Here is a 24,015-nt window from a genome sequence, read left to right as displayed (position 1 = left end):
CGCATACAGATGTTGATGTCCATATTTTTGAACATGTCCATTTTATGATGAAGAATGACTTCCTCTCCCTGCCGCGAGGCAGTTGACAGAATACTAAGAATAGCCGCAACATGGCAAGGCAAAGATCCAGCCGATGATGCCTCTTTATTTGGATTAGCATTTTCGATTTTATACATTTTGCCAGATGTTTGCGTGTTGCCTTCCAAATACCGTGTTCAGTACAGTGTGGTTTTGGTTTCCGAGAGTTGGAAATGGGAAAACTGACAGACCCAAGTGGAGCTGAGCTCATATTTGGGAAGTAACTTGGAGCACATACATTTTAGCTTTGGTCATTTCTTTCAACCATATTCGTAGTCGTGCACTCAGGTCGTATCAAAGATTCACCGTAAGCTAGGAACTGCGAGTATTCTGCATCCTCATGTAAACTTTGACTTTTTTGGAACCAAATGCTCTCTTCCTCCTTGTTCCCTTACTGTTTCTCACTTGGTGCCAGCTTCTGGCTCTCACACCGCTGCTTCTTTGCCAAGCACCCTGCTCTCATTGCGCCAACCTAACACAGGCAACCAAGTGTGCGTGGAATTGCAAATGTGTTTCTTGCATGTTTGGGTTACATGACACATATCTTTTGTATCTGATTTTACATGCTCAGCCGGCCAAACAACCTCAGCTTCATTTACAGTCGGGTCCAGTCGCCACCGTTGTGAATCCCGAGGCTGGAAGAGAAGGGCAGATGAAACATCACACTTACACACACACAGACTTTTTAAATCTCCTCTCCATCACATACACACCGGTGGATGAAAAGGATGTTACCATTAAGTCGGTGACATTTTAAGACAGGAAGAGAGATGCGTGGTTTTTCCTGGACCTCAGGAAACTTGTTTTAAATGAGATGTTACAGATGAGCTGCTTGATGCTTTGCTTGTAAACGCTTCACAACAGTATTTACCCTGCAAGAGTAAACACAGGCAGGGGAGGGGGAGAAATGCTCACATACACACACAAAGACACACATGCAGAAAAATGAATATACCAAGCAAAGCCGGCTGACACAGATGCAAGCTGTAATGTAAAATGGCTGTGGGTACATTTGCCACTTTATTGTGACATTAATCATTCAATTACACCAACACAAATGAAGTGACAAGTGAAGGCGCTCCGAGCAGATTGCCGCAATTGTTGTGTGAGATTAAAACCCCTCGTGTGATGTGTGTTGGGATTGCTTCTTTGTAGATTTGTAGTGCAACAGACGCCGGATCAGCATTCTAGTACATATGCAGCGACTTGATCCGACAAAATCCATCCTCGAGTCGGAACTCTCCGATGACGCAACTGGAGAAGGTTGAAGTGAGAGCATATAAAGAGAGAAATAGCATAACAAGGATGAGAAAGGAAAAGCTGCCTGCAGTTTTCTGAGAATTCTCCTGCTAGACAGTTTTAAGAAGGAACAGAGACAGAGTTTACCATGATTTATATATGTTAATCCCGAGCCTTCGAAAGCTTCTCTCATGCTTTTTGGGGTGCGCGAAGAAAACCCTTCCCATAGTCTGAAGTTTTCAATTAAAAGTTTGGTCCCGTTTTACGGACTAGGTCTAAGCCGACATGCCAGATGGTTTGTTTCACAAATCCATCAAGGGAACAGTGAATAGAAACTAATTGGGAAAAGTTCAAGGGCTTAAAAAATAACTGTTTAGATGGGGGGCTCTGGCCGAGACATCCATTATAGGCCAATCAGATCAACAAGTAATGGAGTAAACAACTAGCTTACCTAAAAGCCAATGTCCCCTTGAGAACCAAAAACATCCATGTAGGTAATCAAGAAATGTTGCTGCTGTTTTTCCTGATCTACTTTCTGGCGTTATCTTGCACATTGTATTAATTTGATGTTGTTTAGTCAGTTCGGTTTTTAATTGTCTGGAGATATCAAACTTTCCCAAAAGTACGAGCTCACCTTTCCGGTGTTGAAATGATTCAGTGGCACCAACTGTGCATATGAGTGTCCATGTCCAATTCTGTGGCCTCAACTGTCACATTGAGAGCACTTGTGGAGAGTGTTAAAATCGCATCCTAGCATGTTTTACAGGCGTTTTCTCAGTGACCCTGAAGCCAGGCCACTATGGACCCTCACAGCAATTGCTCTCTAATTTGGAGCATTCGGCAGGTGTGGGACCTATTCTGTCATCAGCAGATGAGATGTGTTGAGTGCGTGTTAGGTTTGTTGTCGACATCTGATGAATCGGTATGTATCAAAGCCCTCTGACCCTCGTGTGGCCTCGTCTAGCGCAGCCATCAGGGACCGGCCGCAGTGTTTTTCTCATCATGACATTTCTCATCTGGACCCCCTTGTACCGCCGCGGTCTTTTGTACCACGTCTGCGTTTGTCCTTCTGTCGGCAAAGTGCTTTTTCTTGTCTGGAGAAGCATTTCTTTCCCACACTTTATTTCACTTTCTGTGTGTGCAGATGTGTGTGGAAGTATGTGGCGCAATGACAGATTTATAGGTATAAACAAACTCGTGTAAAGAAATTTATTGAAGCTTGAAGATGAGAGCCGGCTGCCAGTAAATTTCAACGCCACACTGACAGAGTGCAGAGTATCGAGAAAGCGATGTCTGCATACGTGGGTTCAATTTTCACACTTTCATCGCTGCTAATTTGAGCGATAGTTCAAACTTCCTTTTTGTTTTGTTTTCTAGATTCCATCGTGGGGATTACCACATCGACGTGTGTATAAATGACTACCTGGACGTCTACTGTCCGCACTACGCGGACTCGGTGCCCGTGGAGCGGACAGAACGCTACGTCCTCTACATGGTCAACTACGACGGCTACAGCACGTGCGACCACACCTTCAAGGGCTTCAAGCGCTGGGAGTGCAATCGGCCACACTCGCCCACCGGCCCGCTCAAGTTCTCGGAGAAGTTCCAGCTCTTCACTCCGTTCTCCTTGGGCTTTGAGTTCAGACCGGGAAGAGAATATTACTACATCTGTGAGTCTTCATTTCTTTATTATTGCTTGGCAGTTTAGTGATGTCTCAATCGGTAGTAGAAATGCAGCATTTTGTGACTTTACCAAACTGGTGACTCATATAGGCCATGTAATGGAAATAAAAGTGAATATTAGCCAAATTGAATCGAGCTTCCATTACCCAGGAAGTTTTCCTAGCCCATTGCAACCTGAAACAGTGATCTGAATTTAAACGATTCAGAAAAAATACACAAAAACATGAATGCACAAAATAAAACAAATTCATCCATTATGACTTTACTCAAGCCCTAAATTTTGCTCCAGGACTTTGTTTGGCCTTAGTAAGGAATTTGAATTCATTTTCTCCTCTTAATAAATCACAGAAATAGAATTAATCTCTTCCATCAGGCCAATTTTTGCTGTAATAAAATTATAAATCTATTCAGGTAACAGTTATACTAACATTTTCGCATGAAACGCATACCAACACAAGCACACAATTCGTCAGCCACATTTTCACACCGAGTGCTGAGGTCGACACTTTTGCGGAAAACCTTTCCCTAAAATGGAAAAGTTATTCGTAGGCTGGCGGGGGATAATGAGGTAGCTCGAAAGTTATTGCTCAATTCTCCAGCTGCATTATACTGGAGACTTCAAAAGATATACCCTCCATCATACTCCTCTTCTTCATCTCATGATAAATGTTCAGTTGTCTGCATCTTAGCATTAGTAGCGAGTCACTTTGAGGTTATCACGAATTGATGAGTGCTTAAAGCAAGCAAAAACCTCCGTGGCTCAATTGTATCGGGAGGAACGAATGGAAGGTTCATGGAATTCAGTCAAAATAAACTTTTAATACATTCTTAAAGATTGATATGGTATGTTGAGTTAAGTGAATTCAAATCAAAAGATGAAATATATCATTTTTTTGACATAGATTCTAATATGTTGGAACTGACCAATTCACACTAAATTTGTATATTACAATCATTTAATTGTTAGTTGTCATCTTATTTCTTGAGATTTTGTTTCCTGTAAGCTTCAGTCATCACATTGTATGTAGTGAATTTATGGGTTTCTATCTTTTAACTTTAATACTTTTTTTTTTAAGCCATATTCTAATGTATTGAGATGGACTTCTATATAGGAACATATTTCATATACTGTACACGTTATTAATCTGTTCATATAAGATCAAGTTAAGGCACTTGAAATGTGCTTTTATGGGAGAAAAGATGATTGAGGGATGTTAGTCCTCCCACAAAAGACACGTTGCTCTTGGGAGATGGAGGAGTGGGCGCAGTCGCTAGCATATGTCAAATTTAATACAGAACTTGAAAATTGATGGGACATTTACGTTCTGAAATGGGGGACCATTAGTTTCATGTCTGGTTTATGCATTATTGATTCAGCTGTTTGGAGGGAACGTTTTAAGGTTTGTGCACTTTTTGCACTAATGAGGGACAACAAGTTTCTCTCCAGGCAAGATTAACTGAACATTCAGACATAACATTGACAAGAATGGCAGACCTCTGCCAGGGATGAACAATACAAATTTGCATCTTTGTTAAATGATGCATTACTCAGAAGTTAGGTGGAAATTAGTGAAATATATCCTGAAGCAGCACCAACATTTTGTGGAATCTTCTTTGCTCCTCGACACGGCCTACACGTTTGTGATCAAACCTCCTGTATCACGGATTTTACTCCACTTGGTGTGGAACGTATTCCCCACGATGAAGTGGCCTTCACTGTACTCTAAAGCCCAAACACAGTCCAGTCAGTTTCGAAGTACTTGAAATTGAATTAACCAGAATCAAACTTCCATTTCTTTATTAATATTACAGTATTGAAATGGGCTAAGAACATTTTTAAATCAATAAATCGTTCTTAAAATGAGGTAAAATGAAATTCCTCGTCATTTTAAAAATGATCATAAAAGTGTAACGGTTAATCAGTGCCGAATCAATAATGCACTCTACATTTAACAACAATAACAGTAACAGTAATGGCTAGCTTCATAGCACTAGTAGCTTATGTAGCGTACCAATGGATGTCTGTCTGGAAAATCATTCAGGATTGCGAGTCACTCTCTTAGAAGAGGCTGGTGTCTTTTCCTTGTGTCATTTATTGGGAGACTTTTGGTGTGTATTACCCCCACCATACCGCCGGAGTCTGCTCTAACGTTGTCTGCTGCAGTACGATAATGATTCAAACCTACAAGTTTTTCCGCAAAATGTTGGTTAAATTCCAAATTGTCCAGCCGTTCGGCCGTTAAAATCTTTGGCTAACACTGGAATATGAGTTTGCCTGTGAACCTTTTATTGTGTTTTCTCCCCAAGCGACAGCACGGAACGGGTCAGCCGATTAGGGCTTTGATTGCAAAGATGTGTTTTCTCCCTCGGCTACTTTTTATGCTCGCCATTAACTAAAGTGTAACCGTAGATTGCATTACATTTTTCACTCCTTCTGCTCCACCACACCTTAATGCAAAGTTTGCTGTTGATTCTGTGCTGGAAAACTAAACTGGAGGCCTTACACTTATCTGACTATTTATCTTTATCAAGATTCGCAATAAGCTCCTTGTCATTTTGACCCAAATTACACAGTGTCTTGCTAATGAAGATGAGAGGAGGTGGAGAGCTGGATAGGGGTTAGCGGTGGGTTACACAACTCCTCCACTTGCTCATGTCACTACTTGTAACGTTTATTTTTTGCTGCTGAGAGATGCTTGTCCTGGGGGCCAGATTAAATTACCCTGCGACCGACGAGGCTTCCATGGAACACATGCATTTGGCTGTAGCACGGCGTATTGCTTTTGTGTCCCGCGGCTTCATTGGCTATTGAATGATTCTAGCATACCGGCTCTTTGGCTAGCATGGCGGATATTAAAGTCATCTAGCATGAAGTCGTCTGACATGTGATTTCCCGCCGCCATTGTGTCCAGCTCCAATGTCCATAAAAAGCAGGGGGGACGGACGCTGACGGATTGGCCTGTCTCTTTGGTGGACAGAATCTAGAGCTGAAGGAAGATTAAGGCAAATACACTTGTACCATTCATTCATCTACTTGCGTCTCTTTCATTCTCCACTATCATCATCACCGCCATCAAGCAAAGTTTCACTGTAATAGAAGTACAAGAGACCTCTCAAACTGCATCTTTGTATTCCGATGCAGTTCCAATAATCCCGTGATAAATACAACTATTCAACTGAGGCAGTTAAATTAAAGCACTAGACGGGCAACCTAATTGCTGTGATTCTCTCAGTTTACATTTGGGTTTAATATGCTGTTATTGTGAATATTCAGGAGTTAAGATGGTGGGAAAAAAAAACACAGCGGCTCAGACTTGATTATCTCTAATCTTTTATCTCTAATCCTTTTAAAAGAGCAAAACTGAATGCCACAGCTGCGGAAAATCTTTGGCTTATCTTGTTTGTGTGCCTCCAGCAGGTCTACTGGCTTTGCTTTATGGTCATCTGAGTGTTAAATATTGTTTCAGGACACTCTCCGCTTCCTGTGTGCTTACATGCTTGGTTCAATGTATTAACAAGAGAGCGTTTGAGCCAACTGTTGCAAACTGGTGACAACAGTTAACTGTAAACAATTGTTTCTACATTCAGCCTTCTTATAACCGGGACTAAAGCAACTATAAAATAATGAAAGATTTGGCCTATTCTGTATTCATAATTGTTATTTTACCAAGTAGATTATTCAATAGAATTTCCAATAGGATATTGAAAGGCCAAAATATTTCATAGCTGCAGCCTTAGTCATGATTCAGTGGCTGTACCCATCTAGTAAGGTGGTTTGGATATAAAATGCCACATTACCCAAATGTCTTTCTAAGCAGATGGATTTTTGGTAGCGCTTCCTAAGAGTTCTGACTGGGGGGTAAATGTTGCAGATTTAATGTCAAGGCGTCATGTTGAGTTCTGTAATTAAACTGTTAATTTCTGAAACAAACAAGAAGCGCAATGCATTGTGATCAGCTACACAAGGTTGGTCCAAAGAGGATTAATTGGTACAGATATGAGGATAATTGCTGCCAAACCATCATCAAGTCTATTAATCATGTAAAGACGTGGGTAAGGAAGGTTTAAAGATTTAGCAAATATGTCTAACACTCAAATTGCGTACTGGCTGCCCCCTAAGTAAAAAAGTGCAAATACATTTATTGAGCCGCATCGATCTGTCAGACAAACGTTTCCACAACCAATTAGTTAAACTACTAAATAAATAGATTGGGGCCCTAAACATGATCCCTGGGGCCCCCTCACATAACAGACAAGAAACTCAGAAAACAAGAGCCAGATATGAATCACTGTGTTTAAAAAGAAATACAATACTAATCCAATTCAAATAAAAAAACAACATCGTTTTATATTCTCCAGTCATCCAAATGTAGTGCTTGATTAACTGGGGCAACAAAATGACCTTTTAGTTCCCTGCAGGAAAAGTAATTAAGACAATAACATCCAATCTAAGTAACACAGAATGTTGCCATGGCTGCATAAATAAACACTACATCACATTTCCAGTTTGAAAGTGTTGACGAGCTCTGCAGCTCAGCACAGACTCAGCAGTTAGACGGTGACCTTGTAGCACATTTGCCTTCCCTGTGCGAGTGCATAGTGTTGTGTGGTGTTGCGTAGCTAACAGAGAAAATTGTATGCATCATTAACCGCCCAAGTAGGCCATACTGCACACCTGCACCAGACACAAATGCCAATGTGTCCTGTGACAAAGGTCACAATCCTTGAACGTCGAGATTAGTCATAAATTCTGCACTCATGTACGATATGAGGGGGAGCAGTATATTTTTTAAAGGATTCGTGACATCGTTTATTTGGAAATTTTGGATGGGGAGTTTCCCCAATCGTTATTTCCCTACAGGTCTCACTCATATTTAAAACGGTCCTTAATGGAATACATACATATAGTTCATGCATGCATAAACAGCCATCGTGGCTGTTTGTCATCTCTAATAAAATTCAGAAGGGAAAGCAGGATGAAAAATGAATAGTCAGGGGTATGATTGATTAGCTTTCTTGTTTGGAGATTAGTATTAAGACGTCACATCATATTTATGTGCAGAAAGCGCGGCTTAATGATGTTTTCGCCCCTGCAGTTTACTGCGGGTCGAGGGGTGATTTTTGTTGCATCTGAAGAAATTAAATAAGACGAGGCGGCGTGCTCTGCTCTGCTAACCAAAAGAGATTCATCAGCATGAGCGGGGCAGCGGGAGTGTACTCACATGGAGGTCATCATTCTTCAGTTTTGTTTAATATCAGCATCTTGTCACCGTCAAGAATATATATTATGCGAATAGTGAACTGGAATTATTATACCATTGACATGAATCTGGACTTTTGTGATTTTTCTTTCTAAAGCATATTTTCCCTGATTAAAAAACTAGTTTTGATACATTGTGAAAATGACTCCAAAGAAAAATAATATTAAAAAATTACGTATGACTGTTGGGAATGTTAAAATGCAGTCCATGCAGTAAAATCAATAATATATGATCTTGGAACAGATTATTACAAATAGGTTACGAAATACAGTACAAACATATCTGACATCAACCAGCATTCCAAAACACATTGCGGTCTACCTCAGAGTTTCCATTGTAAATCATTTTTATTGGCGCGATGTCTTTATTGGACACTGAGGTGCTTTGCAAAATGTAGCAATGTTGGTGCTAAATATTAAATGTTACTTGTGGAACCCACACGTAAAATATTCATTCAGTTTAAATGTGCTTTTTTTTTTTCCCTGCAAAACCGTCTTGGCTTCTGAGCTGGGTTATTGTCAGTGTGTGTCAAAATCAACAGCGGGATTTAAAACCGTAGCGCTGAGCACATACATAAGCAATTCAGCAAAAGCTAGCATTAAGAGTGAGGACTGAGTGAGTTTCTTGGACAGACAGGAGAGATAAGCGAGGACAGCAGGAGCGCTTCTCGGGTCAGGGATCACAAGGCTGCGGCGGTTTAAGTGAAAGCCATCTCCCGGAATGCTGATGCAAGCATGTTTTTTTCATAATATGAACACCATCTTGTATTTGAGTAATCTGAAAGAGGGCAGATATCCAATATCAGCTCATCTGAAAAGATACCCAGGCTGACTGGGTGGGATACTTGATGTGGTCATGTGGTGATTCTCTAAGACCACAGCATTAGGTACAATGGATCTGCATTCCTAGCATTCAAAATGTCATCAAGTAGAATTTTTCATTCCATACTGCGTTGCTTCCTCTGGGATCTCTTTTAAAGATTAGAGATTATAGCGTTTATTGACAAATTAAAAAGGGGCTCAATGTTTAGAGTCGGGATCGTTAGCTCTTTGGGAGGCTGGCTAATGGTGACAAAGAGCTGGCACCCGTTCCATTGGCGGAACAAGGGTGGAACCTGCATATGGGTGCCGCCATAACGCGGCCCTCTCATCTGTTTGTATGAAAAATCAAGCCTGTCGCCGACATGGAGTTATGTGCCTTGGACCTTGACGCATATACGCATGTGTCGCCTATTTTCTACGCACATGAATGAAGAGGGGTAGTCGCCGCACGCTGTCTAGAATACGTTATTACGGGCCTGATTGATGGACGGCTGTCCCACTTCCTCTTTGGCTCCTCCATTTTCACAGCACATCCTCCGTGTTCACCTCACATCCCTCATAATCAAAGCCTTATTGGCTCATAAATGTGTAATTGTAAAATATAGAGAAAAGAAGGACTTGTACACGAGAGGATATTAACTCATTCAATACCATTGACGAGTATAAACGTCAAATAATTGATTTTCAATGGGCTGTCACTGAACGAGTAAAACACAAATTCAGCATTTTCACCAAGTGTGTCGGACCTCATAATGTGTGGCTGCTCATTGTATGAATGTCAAGTTTATGTTTCCTTGGGAACATACGACACTCATCCATTTTCTATAGGTGGATTTATTCTCGCATACTAGTTCATTGCATGCTGTCTAAAAGTAGATTGATATGCCTGATGCCCATGTGTACTTGGATACAAAAAAAGCTTCAAAAATGCTCACCAAACATAAAAAAGACAAAGTGCTTCAACGTGAGAGAATTCTGAGAAAGAAAATGGAAATCTATCCCAAGTATGTGATGTGCGTGCCCATATTTGCCGACCACAATGCATCAACCAGATGTCTTTAGAAACTGATCATGATTCACCACCATGAAGACGCTATCACCGGTCGTTAACCTGTGACCTGTATGGATAATTGCCAATTATTTCTAATTGTTTATTTCCCATGCATTGTTGTTTTGCCTCCTTCCTCTTCCGTCATTATGCTTATTTACGCACGCTCACACATGCTTGCACTTTGAACGTTTTGTGGAAACCAAGGCCATAACAACAGTATTATGATAGCAAGAGATAGACTAAGTGCAGCAATGAAACATTATGTACTGTGATTTATCACGGTTTATTGTGATTTGAATATGAAGACGACCAACGTGTCGATGTAACTTTGGATCACTTGTCGATTTTCAACACATTGATTTTCAACACATCGCTAAAAGTTATAGATAATAATGGATGAGGAAAATTGGTTGGAAATTACAATCAGTAGACATTTGACCTCAATTAGTTTGGGCTGATTCCACCAAGGTGTCAATCCTGAATTGATGTGTTCACTTCTCAGAATCTGCTATTCAACCACATAGCGCAGTGATTTACAGGAAAGCAAATAAGAAGGAAAACAGAGCCATTTCCTTACACCCTTGTTATTCCTCATTGATCTGACCTCTTCACCTTGGCATGGGATGCCTAAATAATGACATTGGTTTACATCGGCTGGAAGCTCGAAGATGTCGGGCCATTGGGACATGTCTCCGCAGCTGCGTGCATGCAATTTCTTCTATTTCCCTACTTCATCATTTCTTTCCTGTAGCGTGCTCACCGCAGTAGCATCTGCTTAATGGGCCTCGGCACTGTGGATGCTCTTCCATCTTCTTACTCCCTCACAGCATGCAGACAAGCACAAGCACGCATGTAGATTCTCGATGATGATCTGTAGTTTTTACTGTTTTCTTCTATTTGTTGCTAGGTGCATGCTGTTCTTGACAATAGATGCACTATTTAAAAGTCATCCCCGGATGCCTGCCTTACTTCTAACTTTTCTGAAGTCTACTCTTTCATTGTTTCCCTCCCCTAGAGACAAACTTTGCAAATGCTCTCATTAGTAAATGCAAATGTAAACATGACAAAGCAAAGTTTTACACATATTTATCCGTGCGGCCCTCTCTCTTGGTTTATATAAACCCAGATCCCTGAATCTGCTGTTCCCAAACACAGCTGCATTTTCATAAAGCCAAAACCAACTCGGCGCGACGTTCCTTTCTCCGGTGAGCTGGCAGAGCTACCCGGTTCGGAATGTTCTGCACTGGAATCCTCGTTCTGTTTAGCCCACATTGACGTCACAGCCAAGAGATTGTGTATGAAAAATCTGCTAGTATTAATAATCCGTATGAATTACCTCTCTGAGAAGAGATTTTAATCAAAATATCTCACAACACTTGAACAGAACATGTTTTTGGTTTTACCAACCACTATTGAGCATTTGGACGTATATATCAAAAAGTAATAATCACAGTGCACTCGTATTTCTAATGTCATGCTAGGAATAAAATAAAAGGGAATAAATTCTGCTTGGCTCTCTGCCGCCGGCTCATTTCAATATAAAGGTCCTGTTAATGGCGCTACTCTGAAGAACAGCAGATGTTCAATGTGAATTCTGCGTGTAAATGTCAGTGCTAATCATCATCGTCATCACTATCACAGCCGGCGACAGATTCAAAATGCAAGACTTTAACTATTTCATTGTTAAAATGAGCGGCGCTGTATTTATTTACTGACTGTGGTCAAAGCATATGGCAGTTGAATTCTTGTCCTAGTACGCATCTTTAAAAAATCTTAAATCATTGAAACCATAAATTTAAAAACATGGCCTTAATTAGCAGTAACAAGACCTAAATCAATCTTTCAAAAGTCTTATAATTTAAGACATAAGTATGATTTTATGATTGTGAACGGTTTTAAATATACAAATTAATTTACATTATTTAAAATAAATTACAAAACAGGCTCTGAACAAAATGGCCTCTCATATGAGGCAGAAATGCTAACCACTTGGCCACCAAGCTACCCCAGGATCATTTTGTAAAAAGAAATTCTTTATCCGTGATATAAACAATATTTTCCGGCGACCGCAGAAATTTCCAATGGAATGGTCAAGGAAATGTGTTTTGCAGATAACATTACAGATGCAATAAGGTTTGGCTCGATGCGTGATTGAAACAATACAGCACCTAAGCCGCGTTGAGCCCACCTGTTTGTTTTTCCGTAATTGGATTCTGCTTCATTCCATTTGCCTTAATGCTGATGCATAATGCAATGCACTGCAGGGACCGGCCATTACCAGCTTTGGGACGGGGCTTGAAGAAGTAACCTGACCCGCCGTCCTGACCCGCCAAATATCCCTGCAGCCCCCCCCTCTCCTTCTACCCATCTCTGGGACAGCATTTCTCAAAGCCGCCCCTCTGCTCATTCTGCATGGATTGATGGAGTAGGCTGGCTGGTCTGATGGGAACCAGAATAGCAGGTGTTGATGTTAGAGTGTACTAGAACAATAAACCGGCTCTATGCTGTATGTTAATCCAAAATAAACAGGCACAGGCAAGGGCCGCATGGGCCAGGGTGGAGGGATCCTCTTCAGAAATTGAGCTTCTGCTAACAAGACAGGCATGTGGAGTCAAAGCTTCATCTTTCTTTGGTAGAAGCAACAACACGCCCCGGTCATGTGGAGCGTCCCAGACATTAACACATCCGGGCTTGGCCGCTGGACTTTTCCCCACTAGGATGGAGCCAAATTCACTGACTTCTTTTTTAAGCATTTGGGGATCGTAATTCGGAGCATTTTTCCAGTTATAATATCAACTTTCACCTAAGAATTAATTACAATCAAATATAGAGAAATTACTAAGCCTAAGTGTCAAGTATATTTACTATTATTGTCAGCTGCTTTAAGATCATTCCCAATTTCCTCACAACAGTGCGGTTCGATGTATCAAAATAAAGTTTTGATTGAAATAGATTTCTTCTAATTGTGTTCACTATTCAGAGTATCTAATTGCAGCTGTAAATATCTTGTAGCTTGGAGAACTTTGGACTCTGTCGTGTACACGCACCAATAAAAAGCGCTTTCTTGTCGCTCATGTAATGTTTTTATAACTCATTCGCCGCAGACCATGTGCGCTGTGAACAAACGTCTAAATATGCCAGCGGCTCAGCTTCACTGTCATCACGACGGAGACCCCTCCACGTGCTCTTTGCCCTTTTTTTCGTGGCAGCCGTACTTCTCTCGCGACCAGCTGCCGCCGCTAAGTAACTCGTGTCGATGGCCGGGGCTCAGATCTGCCCATGACGATGGTGATGATGATGAAGATAAGACATCTGGAGGATGTGTGCGTGCTACTAATTGTGTGTTTGTTAGCTTTGTGTGTGCATCAAATATTATTGTGGAAGATAAGAAGAATCACATCCATTGTGCGACTATGGCCGAGGTTCGTTAGCGTGTGCCGAAATAATAACGATAAGGGCTGGCGCTCTCTACTCTGCTGTGGAAAAGATCATCTAATCTGATCTCCAGTCACCTCCCGCGCACGCTGACACATGACCGAGGAGCACATAAAAGCTGATGTAGCGTCAACATTAACGCTAACAGAGCACTGGAGAGGGATAACACTGGCAAGATGGAGGCTTGATGAGCTGTGGAAATTTGGAGGAAAAAAAATAAGTGTGCCTTTGATAGAAAAATGGATTTTTTATTCATTTAGAAAAATGCAAGTCAGCAGTAGATATTTTTATATCTGCTCCCCTCTAATAAGAGTTGAATCATTTTGGTGATGACTGAGTGGGTCTGATGAGGACAACAAAGGTACTTTAAAACAACTCTTGTTTTGTGTTAAAACCCAAAGTCGTGACCTGTGTATTTTTAAAACGCTCCCCAGGATGGATGGTCCCGCCGCACTCCAAGTGACATGTGTTTGACCCCCAATCCCCATTTTAGTGGAGACAACACCTGGTGCCTCACTACGTTGCCATTAGTGGTCAACCAGCACACGCACTATATTGGCACGAGGGATTATAAGAGCACTCTGTTGCCTGACATGGCACATGTGGCACAGCCTGTACACTAGCTGCGAGTGTCTGAGCACTCAGAAGAGACACACCTGAGCTTTGTCTAAGAGAAGATTTTTCAAGAATTATATCATACTTTTTATAATTTGTGAAAAATAAAGTTGTCATTTTTTCATATTTTCCCAAAATGTAAATTTTTTAGAGATTTTTTTCCATTGATTTTCTAACAATAAACTTGTTTTTCAAGCTTGACCGGATGAAGTCATAGTTTTACTTTTACCAAAATAAAATCATGATTAAATAAATAAATATACATACGTGGCACCTGAGTTGAAATAAGGACGATCTTAGTTTTTGCACAGCAACGCTATTCTCATAATGTTCCTTTTATTTCTTTGGAGTATAGCCCTTAAATGTCTTTTTTTTTTTTTGCTGGCCGATACGTGCGATGCATCATTAATCCTCTCCTCCAATTTGACTGTTTTGTTTTCCAGCCTCCACCGTCGCTGAGAACGGGAAGAAAACCTGCCTGAAGCTGAAGGTTTTCGTCCGACCATCAAGTAAGTGCTAAGCGAGGCTTTGTAAGTGGAGCCCGTTGAAGTGCACAGTTAATGTGTTTAAAAAAAAAAACAACAACAAAGAGCTCGAGGTCGTCTCTCAACTTCACGGCAAAGCTTTTTTGCTGGCTGTCCCGACATGCCGCTCTCATTTGTCTCCAAACTGCCGCTACTCGCTAAGAATATGATTGACTTAAAAAAACAAACATCCAAAGTAGGAGGCTAGCTCTTGTCCTCCGTATTTCATCTGAATGTTGCCATGAGCTTTGTTGCTTGACGTGTTGACTGTCAGGGCTGAGAGGGGGGCTTCAAATGTCTACCTGGGGTGTATAAACCTCTATTGATGATGATTTCATTCTCCCTATCTTCTGTTTATAGACAGCTGTGTGAGAACTATAGGTGTACATGACCGTGTTTTTGATGTTAACGACAAAGTAGACAATACGTTAGAACCACGAGGTTAGTATGGCTTCCTGCTTTTTTTTTTTTTTACTCTCTTCGTACATCTGTCCGCCTCCATGCCTTCCTCTCGCCACGCTGTCTGAACTTCACATCCCTCGCATGATCTCCTCAAAGTCCAACATAGCTCCATGCCTTCACAAAGATATTTGGTTAAGTTAGTGGAGCAATTTTCAGACAAATTAAATAATGTCACTCTCCAATGAAAACATTAACAAGAATTGATTTGAGGCTTTCACAGCTCGAGATTAAGAAGATGATTTATTTCTTAAGGCAGAAAAAAAAATCTAAATAAGACTACATTTTTTGTCATTGATTCCATTTCCGTACTCATGAGTCTGCATTTTGTTTTCGGGACACACATGGCGCAGTCGTCACAACAGGATATTCTGACATTGGTTTAGAATTGCATTGCACATTGACATGTGAAGACAACGTGCGGACGTGCAAAGGCCTTTGACATTGATGCCCTACCTTCCGCTCTTTGCGCCTGGCCACTTGCCCACCACATTGCCATGGCTGCTTCTACAGTACTGTCTACACTTTGCATGCCTCAGTTGTCTGCGATGCTTGCTTCAAAACATGAGCTGTGCACTGCCTGATACCAGCTTTGTGATGTCTGCTTTGCCCCTTTGCATGGTCCTGCTTCTTTTCTTCTCATAGAAAGTGCTCACCTCGGAGAATAACGCTCTACAGTGGTACTTTGACTCACACGGCCTTTTGTATTTCATACGTTACAAGTCGACGCTTGGTTGTTTTTTTTTGTTTTTCTTTTAAGAAGTTGGGAGCCAAAATTGGGGTTAAATGCGAGTGAAGATGAAAAAAAAAGAAGGTTTTGTAATGCCCTCACAAGTGGCCGATAAAATGTACTCGATCAAAACAGTCAAAAACAGAAGTGTAAATAGAGAACACTCACGAGGAGCTGCTGTTAAGCACAATTCACATTTGTTCGCTTACCAACAGCTTTTGATTTCACTAATTAGGCTGCACCCATTCAACAAATGAAAACTAGAGTTACACCTACACTTGATGTGGTCAGTTTATTTCTTCACGCTATCCTTGACCCCCAAATTTGTGGTGTTTATTGGGGAATACGGACCCCCGTATATACAGCTAAATAAATAAATAAAGAACAATCTAGATCAAAAATAGACTTACCAATTTTAGGTCAATTTGACCCAACTCTCCATTTTTGGAGTTGTTTGATAATGAAAATTGACTCAAGCTTGGTGCCACAATGAATCAAATTCCCAAATCAAGGTACCACTGTATTTGTATGACATAGCAACCGAAGTTCATATGGCAACTCAGAATCCACTAATAGTGTCTAATAAAGTTAACATGAGTCAATAATCCTTATGTGGCTCTATTATTTTTACACTCCCACTTCATATGACAAATAATGGAAGGATTTGATGTGGAGTCAAAAGAGTGTTAATATTTGAGTGTAAAGTAGCATTCTTTCCCCCCCCCCCCCCATTTTTTAGACGACACGAGCCATGAACCCGCCGAGCCCTCCCGGAGCGAGGAGACAAACGCTGCACCGCACCCGCCCCCCTTCAGTCGACTCGTGGCTTCACTGCTGCTCAGCCTGGCGGCGCTCGTCATCTTATAGCGCCCCCACCTGTCCCGGAGGGGCAATTTACACCCAGCGTGGCCTGAATCTGCCCATGGTTGCAGGGAAAAGGGGCGGGATTTGAGGGTGGAGCTTGTTTTGCTTGATTGGGGCATCCCAGCAGGCTTCGCAAGGAATCCCTCGATTTTTGTTTTTCCCCAGACAAAGTTTTAAGTGTCTCGGCGTTTGTGAGTGGGGGAAAAAAGCGGGAGAGACAACCCCCCTCGCAAGCATAAGATGCCAAATCTATTTTTTTTCTGACAGTGATTCTTACTTTTCTGTGACAGCGCTTTACATTGTTTTTAACCATTTCAGCACACACAAATGCAGTACACGCACACAAATACACACACACACACACACACATGCTCAACAAATCTCTTCAGTGTTTTGTTGTTCTTACCATGTTGTGTTCAGTAGCATCGTTTACAGAGTAGGAAAGTGAAGACAGTAGACTCTTAGGAAGGACTGTACATAAGTGTGTAGGTATCACTCTCTGTTGTGTTGGCTTCGTGTTCTGCTCAGTGCATAAAGTCTGACGTTTGACCCAGCGGGTCAAAACGATGGCAGTGAAGAAAACGGACTAGCAGTTTGGGAGCCCAAGCACTGGAAAAAAAAAATGTCCACAGCCTGCACCTTAACCTAATGATGTCCAGTTGTTTCCTAATTTAATAGTAACACCCGACTGTGTCAGAGGAGGATAAGCTACTGTATATACATGACCGGGGCTGGGTATTTGACGAAATTCCCCATAATTGACAATGGGGGAAAAATTAACGATGAATTAATCGTATTTTTTTAATGCAATTTACTTTCAGCATGTTCTGAGCTCCAATTTCCACAACAGGGTTGTGTTGGGCAGAGGAATATTATCCATAGAACCACCTCAATTGTGACAAAAAGACATAATTAAGCAACAATCAATTCCACACATTGGATCCAGTCGATTATTCAAGAAATCCAAACCCAAAGTCTCGTGGTTTGCTGCGTATAACAAAACAGAGAAACGTAAACTCCCAGCAGGCGCTTTGCGGGCCGCTACTAGATGGAGGATCGATGTCTTTTAGGAGTTGCAATTTCACGGCAGCAGTCACACTCATTTTGTGTTTACTGAGCTGGACAAAGAACTGTTCTCTTGGCTCCATCCACTTACGCTATATGCTCGCATCCATAATCCAAATCCAAAGATTGAAAATTGTTAGAAGCTTAAAGGACCCTTTCACCTCACCAGTGGTAATGGGTCAGATATTAGTCCGTGGATTCTAAAAGAGGCTAGCTGCAGGTACACGCCACTGATTCATTGCTCTGCTTAATTCAATGCAAAGCAAGCAGTTCTGTCCTTTTGGCTTTATAAAGATAGCACTTATAATCAAGGATATGGTCACTGTGTTTAATAACGTTCAGGTTCATTCCGTCACAATTGCTCCTGCTGTCTTTTTCTCAAAGATTGGGAAAACTCCAAAAAGTGCCAAATAAGCCCCCAGAAAACAGGAAAGTTGATGTCCAATGTCAGCTCCTCGTGTTGCTGGTTTAAGTGACTCTAATGAGGTTCAAAATGATAGGCATGCGAACCCCATGTTGCCGCAAAGGGGAGTTATTCCTGGTATTAAAAATAGACGGTAGAGGGCTTGAAGGAAGGGGGGTCTCAGGAGAAGGGGTGTAGATTTCATTTGGGGCGGCGGGGTTATAAGGCATCGGTGACCTTGCTGTTTGAGGGAAGTGGTGAGTGACGGAAATGGAATCCCGCAGGAGGGGTTCCGAGACGTGGGGTAGCTGAAGGTAATATCATTGTTAAGGGTGCCTGGTGTGAAGTAAATAAATGAATAAAAATTCATGAAACTTTTTGGAAAATGCAGTTTGGAATCATTCATTCTTCAAAATTGGAACGTGTTAAGGCCACACTGAAAAATGTACATGAGGAGAATCAAGTCATAATTTTCAAAGCAAATAACAAATGTAAAGAAATCGTAAAAAAGGTCAACTAATGCCCCAAATAATAGATTTTTTTCCCCCACATAATTAATTTTTACAGTACAAAATGAAGACTTGATTCTTGTAGTTTGACATGTTACAACTTTTTTTTGCTTTCTATTCACTGTGGCCCTCATGCGCCTTCAAACACTGTTCCATGTTTGCTTAATTCTACTTTTCAAACGTGTCTCTGCCTTTGTAGCCTATCAAAGCCTTTTTTTTATTAGCTATACTAAAAATGTACACTAGCTACTTAGCTGTTGCTTGACTTCAGGCCAATGAATGAGGTATCTATGTCACGATGGACATTTTCCGTTCTATCAGATAACCAGCTTCAAGTTGACCCTCTTTTGTGATTACCAATATTACTGCCTGTCATTTTTTTTTTGTTTGTTTGCTATCATCCTGTTTTATTGTATACCACGGCCTAACCTTGGAAATGAGGATCAACTTAAAAACTGGATACTGTGTATCCTGAGGTAGTCAACCATCAAACATGTAGTGGTAGGTTATAGCATCTGTTTTGTACCTTCTGGATGACTAAAGTTAAAAAAAAAAAAAAATCATTGTTAAAATTGTATAATTACTGTTATGATGATGATAAAACTATTATTATTATTATTATTATTAGGGAAGACTCCTTGTTGTAAATAGTGTTTGATATTAAAGTATTAATTTGGTTCTTATGTCTTTTCTAAAAAAAAAACAACAACAAAAAGAATATGGTAATATTGCTGGGTTTTGCTGAGTGCTTTCAAACAATGCATTGTACGCTGAGATCCTCAATGCCTAATGAAGCTAATATGTTGAAAGTTGGTACGCACTTCAGTGGGCAGAAGATAACCTTTGCCATCTCTTCATGCGAGGATTTTAAGGACTTAACTTGGACCCTTTTTTTGTTGCCTTCAGTTTGGGAAAGCATGAGAAAGAACTGGATGGGATCTGGAAGGAACTTGCCGATTTCATGATGTGGCATGCGCATGAACTTAATGACGTAAGAAAAAAAAAAGTTTTTAAAAGTTTGGGATTTTTTTTTTTTGCTTGTTTTCTTTACGGTGTGTTAGATTTTCAGCTCACATTCACGTCGTGCATTTTACTTTGCATCTACGATCTGAGTGATGTCATTAAGCCTTGTAGTAACAAGATAACAAAAGTGCTGTACAAAAACCACCAGACATTGTTGTGTACTTGCAGTGGGGCTTGGCCATGTTGTCTTTTTTTTTTTTTCTTGCAAAAGACTTTCTGATGACGTCATCCCGTGGACTTGCTGCCTATCTCCTCGGAGGAGCGCATCCATGTCCTCAGTTGGACAAAAATATGTACGAGCCCTTTGCGTTTGGTATGTGTTTCTCATGTGGTGCTGTTGCCGTGAATGGGAAGCGACGAGCCTCTTTTTGGCAGCCGAGAGTGTTTCCCATGCCTTAGACGCTCTCCACCATTGTGCTTTGACACGTCAACAAAACGGGCCCATCGCCTCTCCTCTCCCCACTTTTTAACAACCCTCCGCCTCGATCTTGTGTAGGCCTAGATGTCGCTCCTGAGTACCATGGAAGAACTAGTGCATCCCCCTCACCTCCAAACAATGGAGGTCAAGAGCATGGATCCACGTTGTGTGACCCTCGTTCATGTTTGTCTTCTGGTGATTGTGTCGCGTCCATTGCATCACGCGCTGTCCTTCCTCTTTGTACCCTGTGCTCACTTTGTCATCAGTGGAGCAAGATATTTCCAAACCTGCTCTTTTCCAGTATATAAATAGAGAAAAAGCCAACAAAAATGATCTGTATTTGTATATACACGTGTCTGAGCATCTATGAGTAATACAATAAAACTGAAAAATATGACAAGCCTGCCGTTTTATTCACTATTGCCGGAAATCCATATTCAGTTATGGTGTCCCCTGGAGGGCCATTATGACTGGTAACCCGTATTAATGTATGACCACCTCATACACAAGAAATTGATTGGCTAGTTTTGTAAATAATGGTTGGTTTAGCTATTTTTTTTTCAATGTATTTTGTATTTGTAACAAATTGTCTCAGGGTTATTAAAAGTGAAGACAACAGAAAGTCAATACATATGATTTGCCTTTGCAGACCACATGGAATGATTTTGCGGGCCAGATATAGCCCCAAGGTCTTGAGTTGACACCATGCTGGTTCGGAAGATGAATAAATTTGTATTTTATATTCCATTCAGGGTCAACCCCCCTCTGCATCATTCAGCCTAGCACAGAACAATTATAACATTTGTTGGTTATGATTGTGCAACACAAACCCTGCCCAGAAACAACTAAGTGACGCCTGCTACATGAATGATAGATGACAATAGTGGAAAAGCAAATATCCTGGGGTATAGTTGTTGATGCCCTACTTGTTATTCAGCATATAAAAACGTCACGTATTGGTGATTGTGAGCATGTGTTGGCGTTTGTCACACTATTAAATCGAATCAAATGCTCATCAGCAAAGATTCGGGCTAATAGACAGAATGAGAAAACTCTTGTGACACTCCATCATGTGCCACATACTCCACAGTGCAGACTCGCAGATCTCCTAAGACAGACTTCAGGGGACCACCGTCCATCCATCAGGATCAGAATAAGACTTTAAAGTGCCTTTTACATTGCTTGGCCACTAATGAGGACACCTAATAACCTTCTGCTGGCCCCCACCAGCACCATTTAGCGTCACCCTCCATTATCTCGCCTAATTAGACTGAAAGCCAGTGAGCCCACAGGACCGAAATGAGCGAAGTGTGTGTGTGGAGGGGGGAGAAGACCCCTTGAAGAACCAATTGTTTATTTTACTTTATATACATATATGTTCTTGTCAAGTGTTTATGAAGCTAGAATAGTAACCCTTTGAGATGTTACAGGTTCAAAGACTAAAAATCCATTGGGGTCTCCCTGCTCAGGTTTGATTCCTGCAAACAGTTACGATTTAGGAAAAGAATCAGTTATGGTTGTCGCACCATTAAAATAGAGCTACCATCTTTTATATCATTCCTAACCCTAAACCCTGAAACTAACCCCCAACCTTAACCCTAGCCCCTAACCCCTAATCCTAAACCCTAATCCCCAATCCTAATCCTAAACCCTTGATTTGACTAACCCTAGCCCCTAACCCTTAATCCTGAACCCTAACCCCCAATCCTAACCCTAAACCCTTGACTAACCCTAACCCCTATCCCCTGACTGCCACCCTAAAATTAACCCTAACCCCAACCCCTAACCTAAACCCTAACCCCTAAACCCACTTCTAACCTTATTCCTAACCCCTAAACCCTCCTCCTAACCTTAACCCTAGCCCTAGCCCTACCCATTACCCCTAGCTATAGCTCCAAACTCTAAATCCAACCCTAACCACTCACCGTAACCCTAAACCCTAATCCCTTACACTGACACCTAACCCTAACAACGAACCCTTATTCCTAATCCTAACCCCCAAGCATTTTTGGTGGAAAGTAATCACATCAGAAGCTGCAGTACACCATACGCTGTGCAGGCTCGATGCTCGTTCCGATGAAAGAGGAGCACAAGTCCTGTGCTTTACCGGGTGTTTTTTTGTCGGTTTACCTTGGGGGGACACATCATGGTCCTAATGAAACTGCGGGGCACGTGCCCTCCCCCCCTACCCCCATCCTATCTGCACTTATGAACCCCAGACTTTTCTTGATGATTTCATGCAATTTGATTTCATGCTTATCTTCTTTTGGGGAGGTGAGGGATGGGTTGATTAAAATAAGAAGAGGGTACAAGTGCTTCTTCTCCCAGCTAGGATTGAAACATACTAAAAAAACATTTTTAATTCCCCAAATGGCACAGGAAGGCAACCTCTCCAATCTCTTTCCAAAAAAGCGGCGCCCTTTCGGAGGCTCCAAAGCGACACTTTATACATGGAGACACTCCACATGATTATGCCAATTAGCATCAAGTTGTTCTTCCTGCTGGGAGCTGTCGAGATGCAGGTGTGTCTCCACTGAGACGCCAATAAAGACAAGCGCCTTACACCCAATCATGACTTTGACTGCAAGTGATCGTTTGATATCAAGAGGTATCCCACACTATATCAAAGTTTTTGTGGGTTTTCACAGTTTTCAACAGGAAAACTGACAAAAAAAAAGGACGTTGGTGATAATTCAGACATAGTAGCTAACATGAACATAGAAAGACTTTTCAATTGACTTTTGTGTCGCTGGGAGTAATGTCACAGACGTGCTCTTTTGCCAGTAAAATGGATAGTGAGCTATAGATCTGAAATTAGCAAGAAGGCTAGCCATAACGTTTTGCTAAATTTCCCAGACAACCGAAGAAAAAAATTGACTACATTCCTTCCACAAACGCAATGATGGTTTGCCATTTTTTTTAGTTCAGTCTTTCATTTTGAAGTGGCTACTACGTCATTAGTCAACATTTGATCTTCTCTGTATATCTATTTCCGACATCCACTTGATTTATCTTCCCCACCCACAAGTGAACTTGAATTCATTTGTTTGGTGTTTTTCAAGGAAATTGAAAAAAACTGGGGGGTGGGGGGGAAGTGTATCCTCATCTTTTGTCATTCAAGTCAGCAAAAGTCACTTGCCTTCTGCCTCTTGGAAGAAACTCGATGCAATGTCAAATTTTGTGAGGCCGCGCTGACTGTTTGATGAGAAATACGGAAAAGGACCACTGGCAAATTGGGGAGGCATCGAGGAACGCTGTTCATAAAAAGACAAACGAATGATCACTCTTGAAGAAGAATTCATTATTGCGACAGCCAACTGTTAATAACAGAGGGACTCATCTTGCAGTTGATTATATCTGTTCATGTAACAAAAAGACGATTTTGCATAGAGGAAATAATTTAACAATTCAATTCTTATCATGAAAGAAAATGATCGTGCTGGGAATATAATTGATGCAATTAACTTGTCTTAAACTTAGAATTCATTTTGTGCAGTGTGAGGTTTGTGTTGTTATTTCCCTGTGTTGTCTTCAGTTACAATCTTAACGAAGAAACACATCAACGCTGGCGGTGGCCTTTCAGTCAGGTGCATCGTTACACCCGACGCCATTCCCGAAAGGACACGTCAAGGTTTTTCTTTGAAGGCGTCGTTCTCAAGTCTTTTTAAAGCCTCGTGCTGTTTTGTTTCCAAGCGCTGTGATTGACAGCTCCGAATGACGTCTTCACTTAATCGCTCCAGTGGTGTGAAAAGGTCATAAATCACACAATTATGCCGCGCCTCTTTATGAATAGATATTTGCGTCGGGATGGGCCAGAGGGGTGGGGGGTGGTTCGGG

The 24,015-nt window shown here is 41.3% G+C and overlaps 1 protein-coding gene across 2 annotated transcripts in view; it reads left to right on the top strand.

Moving 5' to 3' along the window:
• efna5b (ephrin-A5b) overlaps positions 1–19,369 on the top strand; it is a 73,818-nt gene extending 54,449 nt beyond the window's left edge. The window contains exons 2-5 of one of the 2 annotated variants that reach the window (XM_061278309.1): positions 2,695–2,987; positions 14,627–14,692; positions 15,068–15,148; positions 16,636–19,369. In XM_061278309.1, the coding sequence (XP_061134293.1) occupies positions 2,695–2,987; positions 14,627–14,692; positions 15,068–15,148; positions 16,636–16,763 (568 nt within the window). In that variant the 3' untranslated portion in view covers positions 16,764–19,369. The remainder of the gene's footprint in view (positions 1–2,694; positions 2,988–14,626; positions 14,693–15,067; positions 15,149–16,635) is intronic. The other variant, XM_061278311.1, reaches the window with a different exon arrangement.
• Positions 19,370–24,015: the final 4,646 nt, after the last annotated feature.

The sequence above is a fragment of the Syngnathus typhle genome, linkage group LG5 (genome assembly GCF_033458585.1).
Source record: "Syngnathus typhle isolate RoL2023-S1 ecotype Sweden linkage group LG5, RoL_Styp_1.0, whole genome shotgun sequence".
In the NCBI taxonomy this organism is placed as follows: Eukaryota; Metazoa; Chordata; class Actinopteri; order Syngnathiformes; family Syngnathidae; genus Syngnathus; species Syngnathus typhle.
Note: the sequence above shows the minus strand (reverse complement) of the source record. Positions and strands in the feature narration are given on the sequence as shown.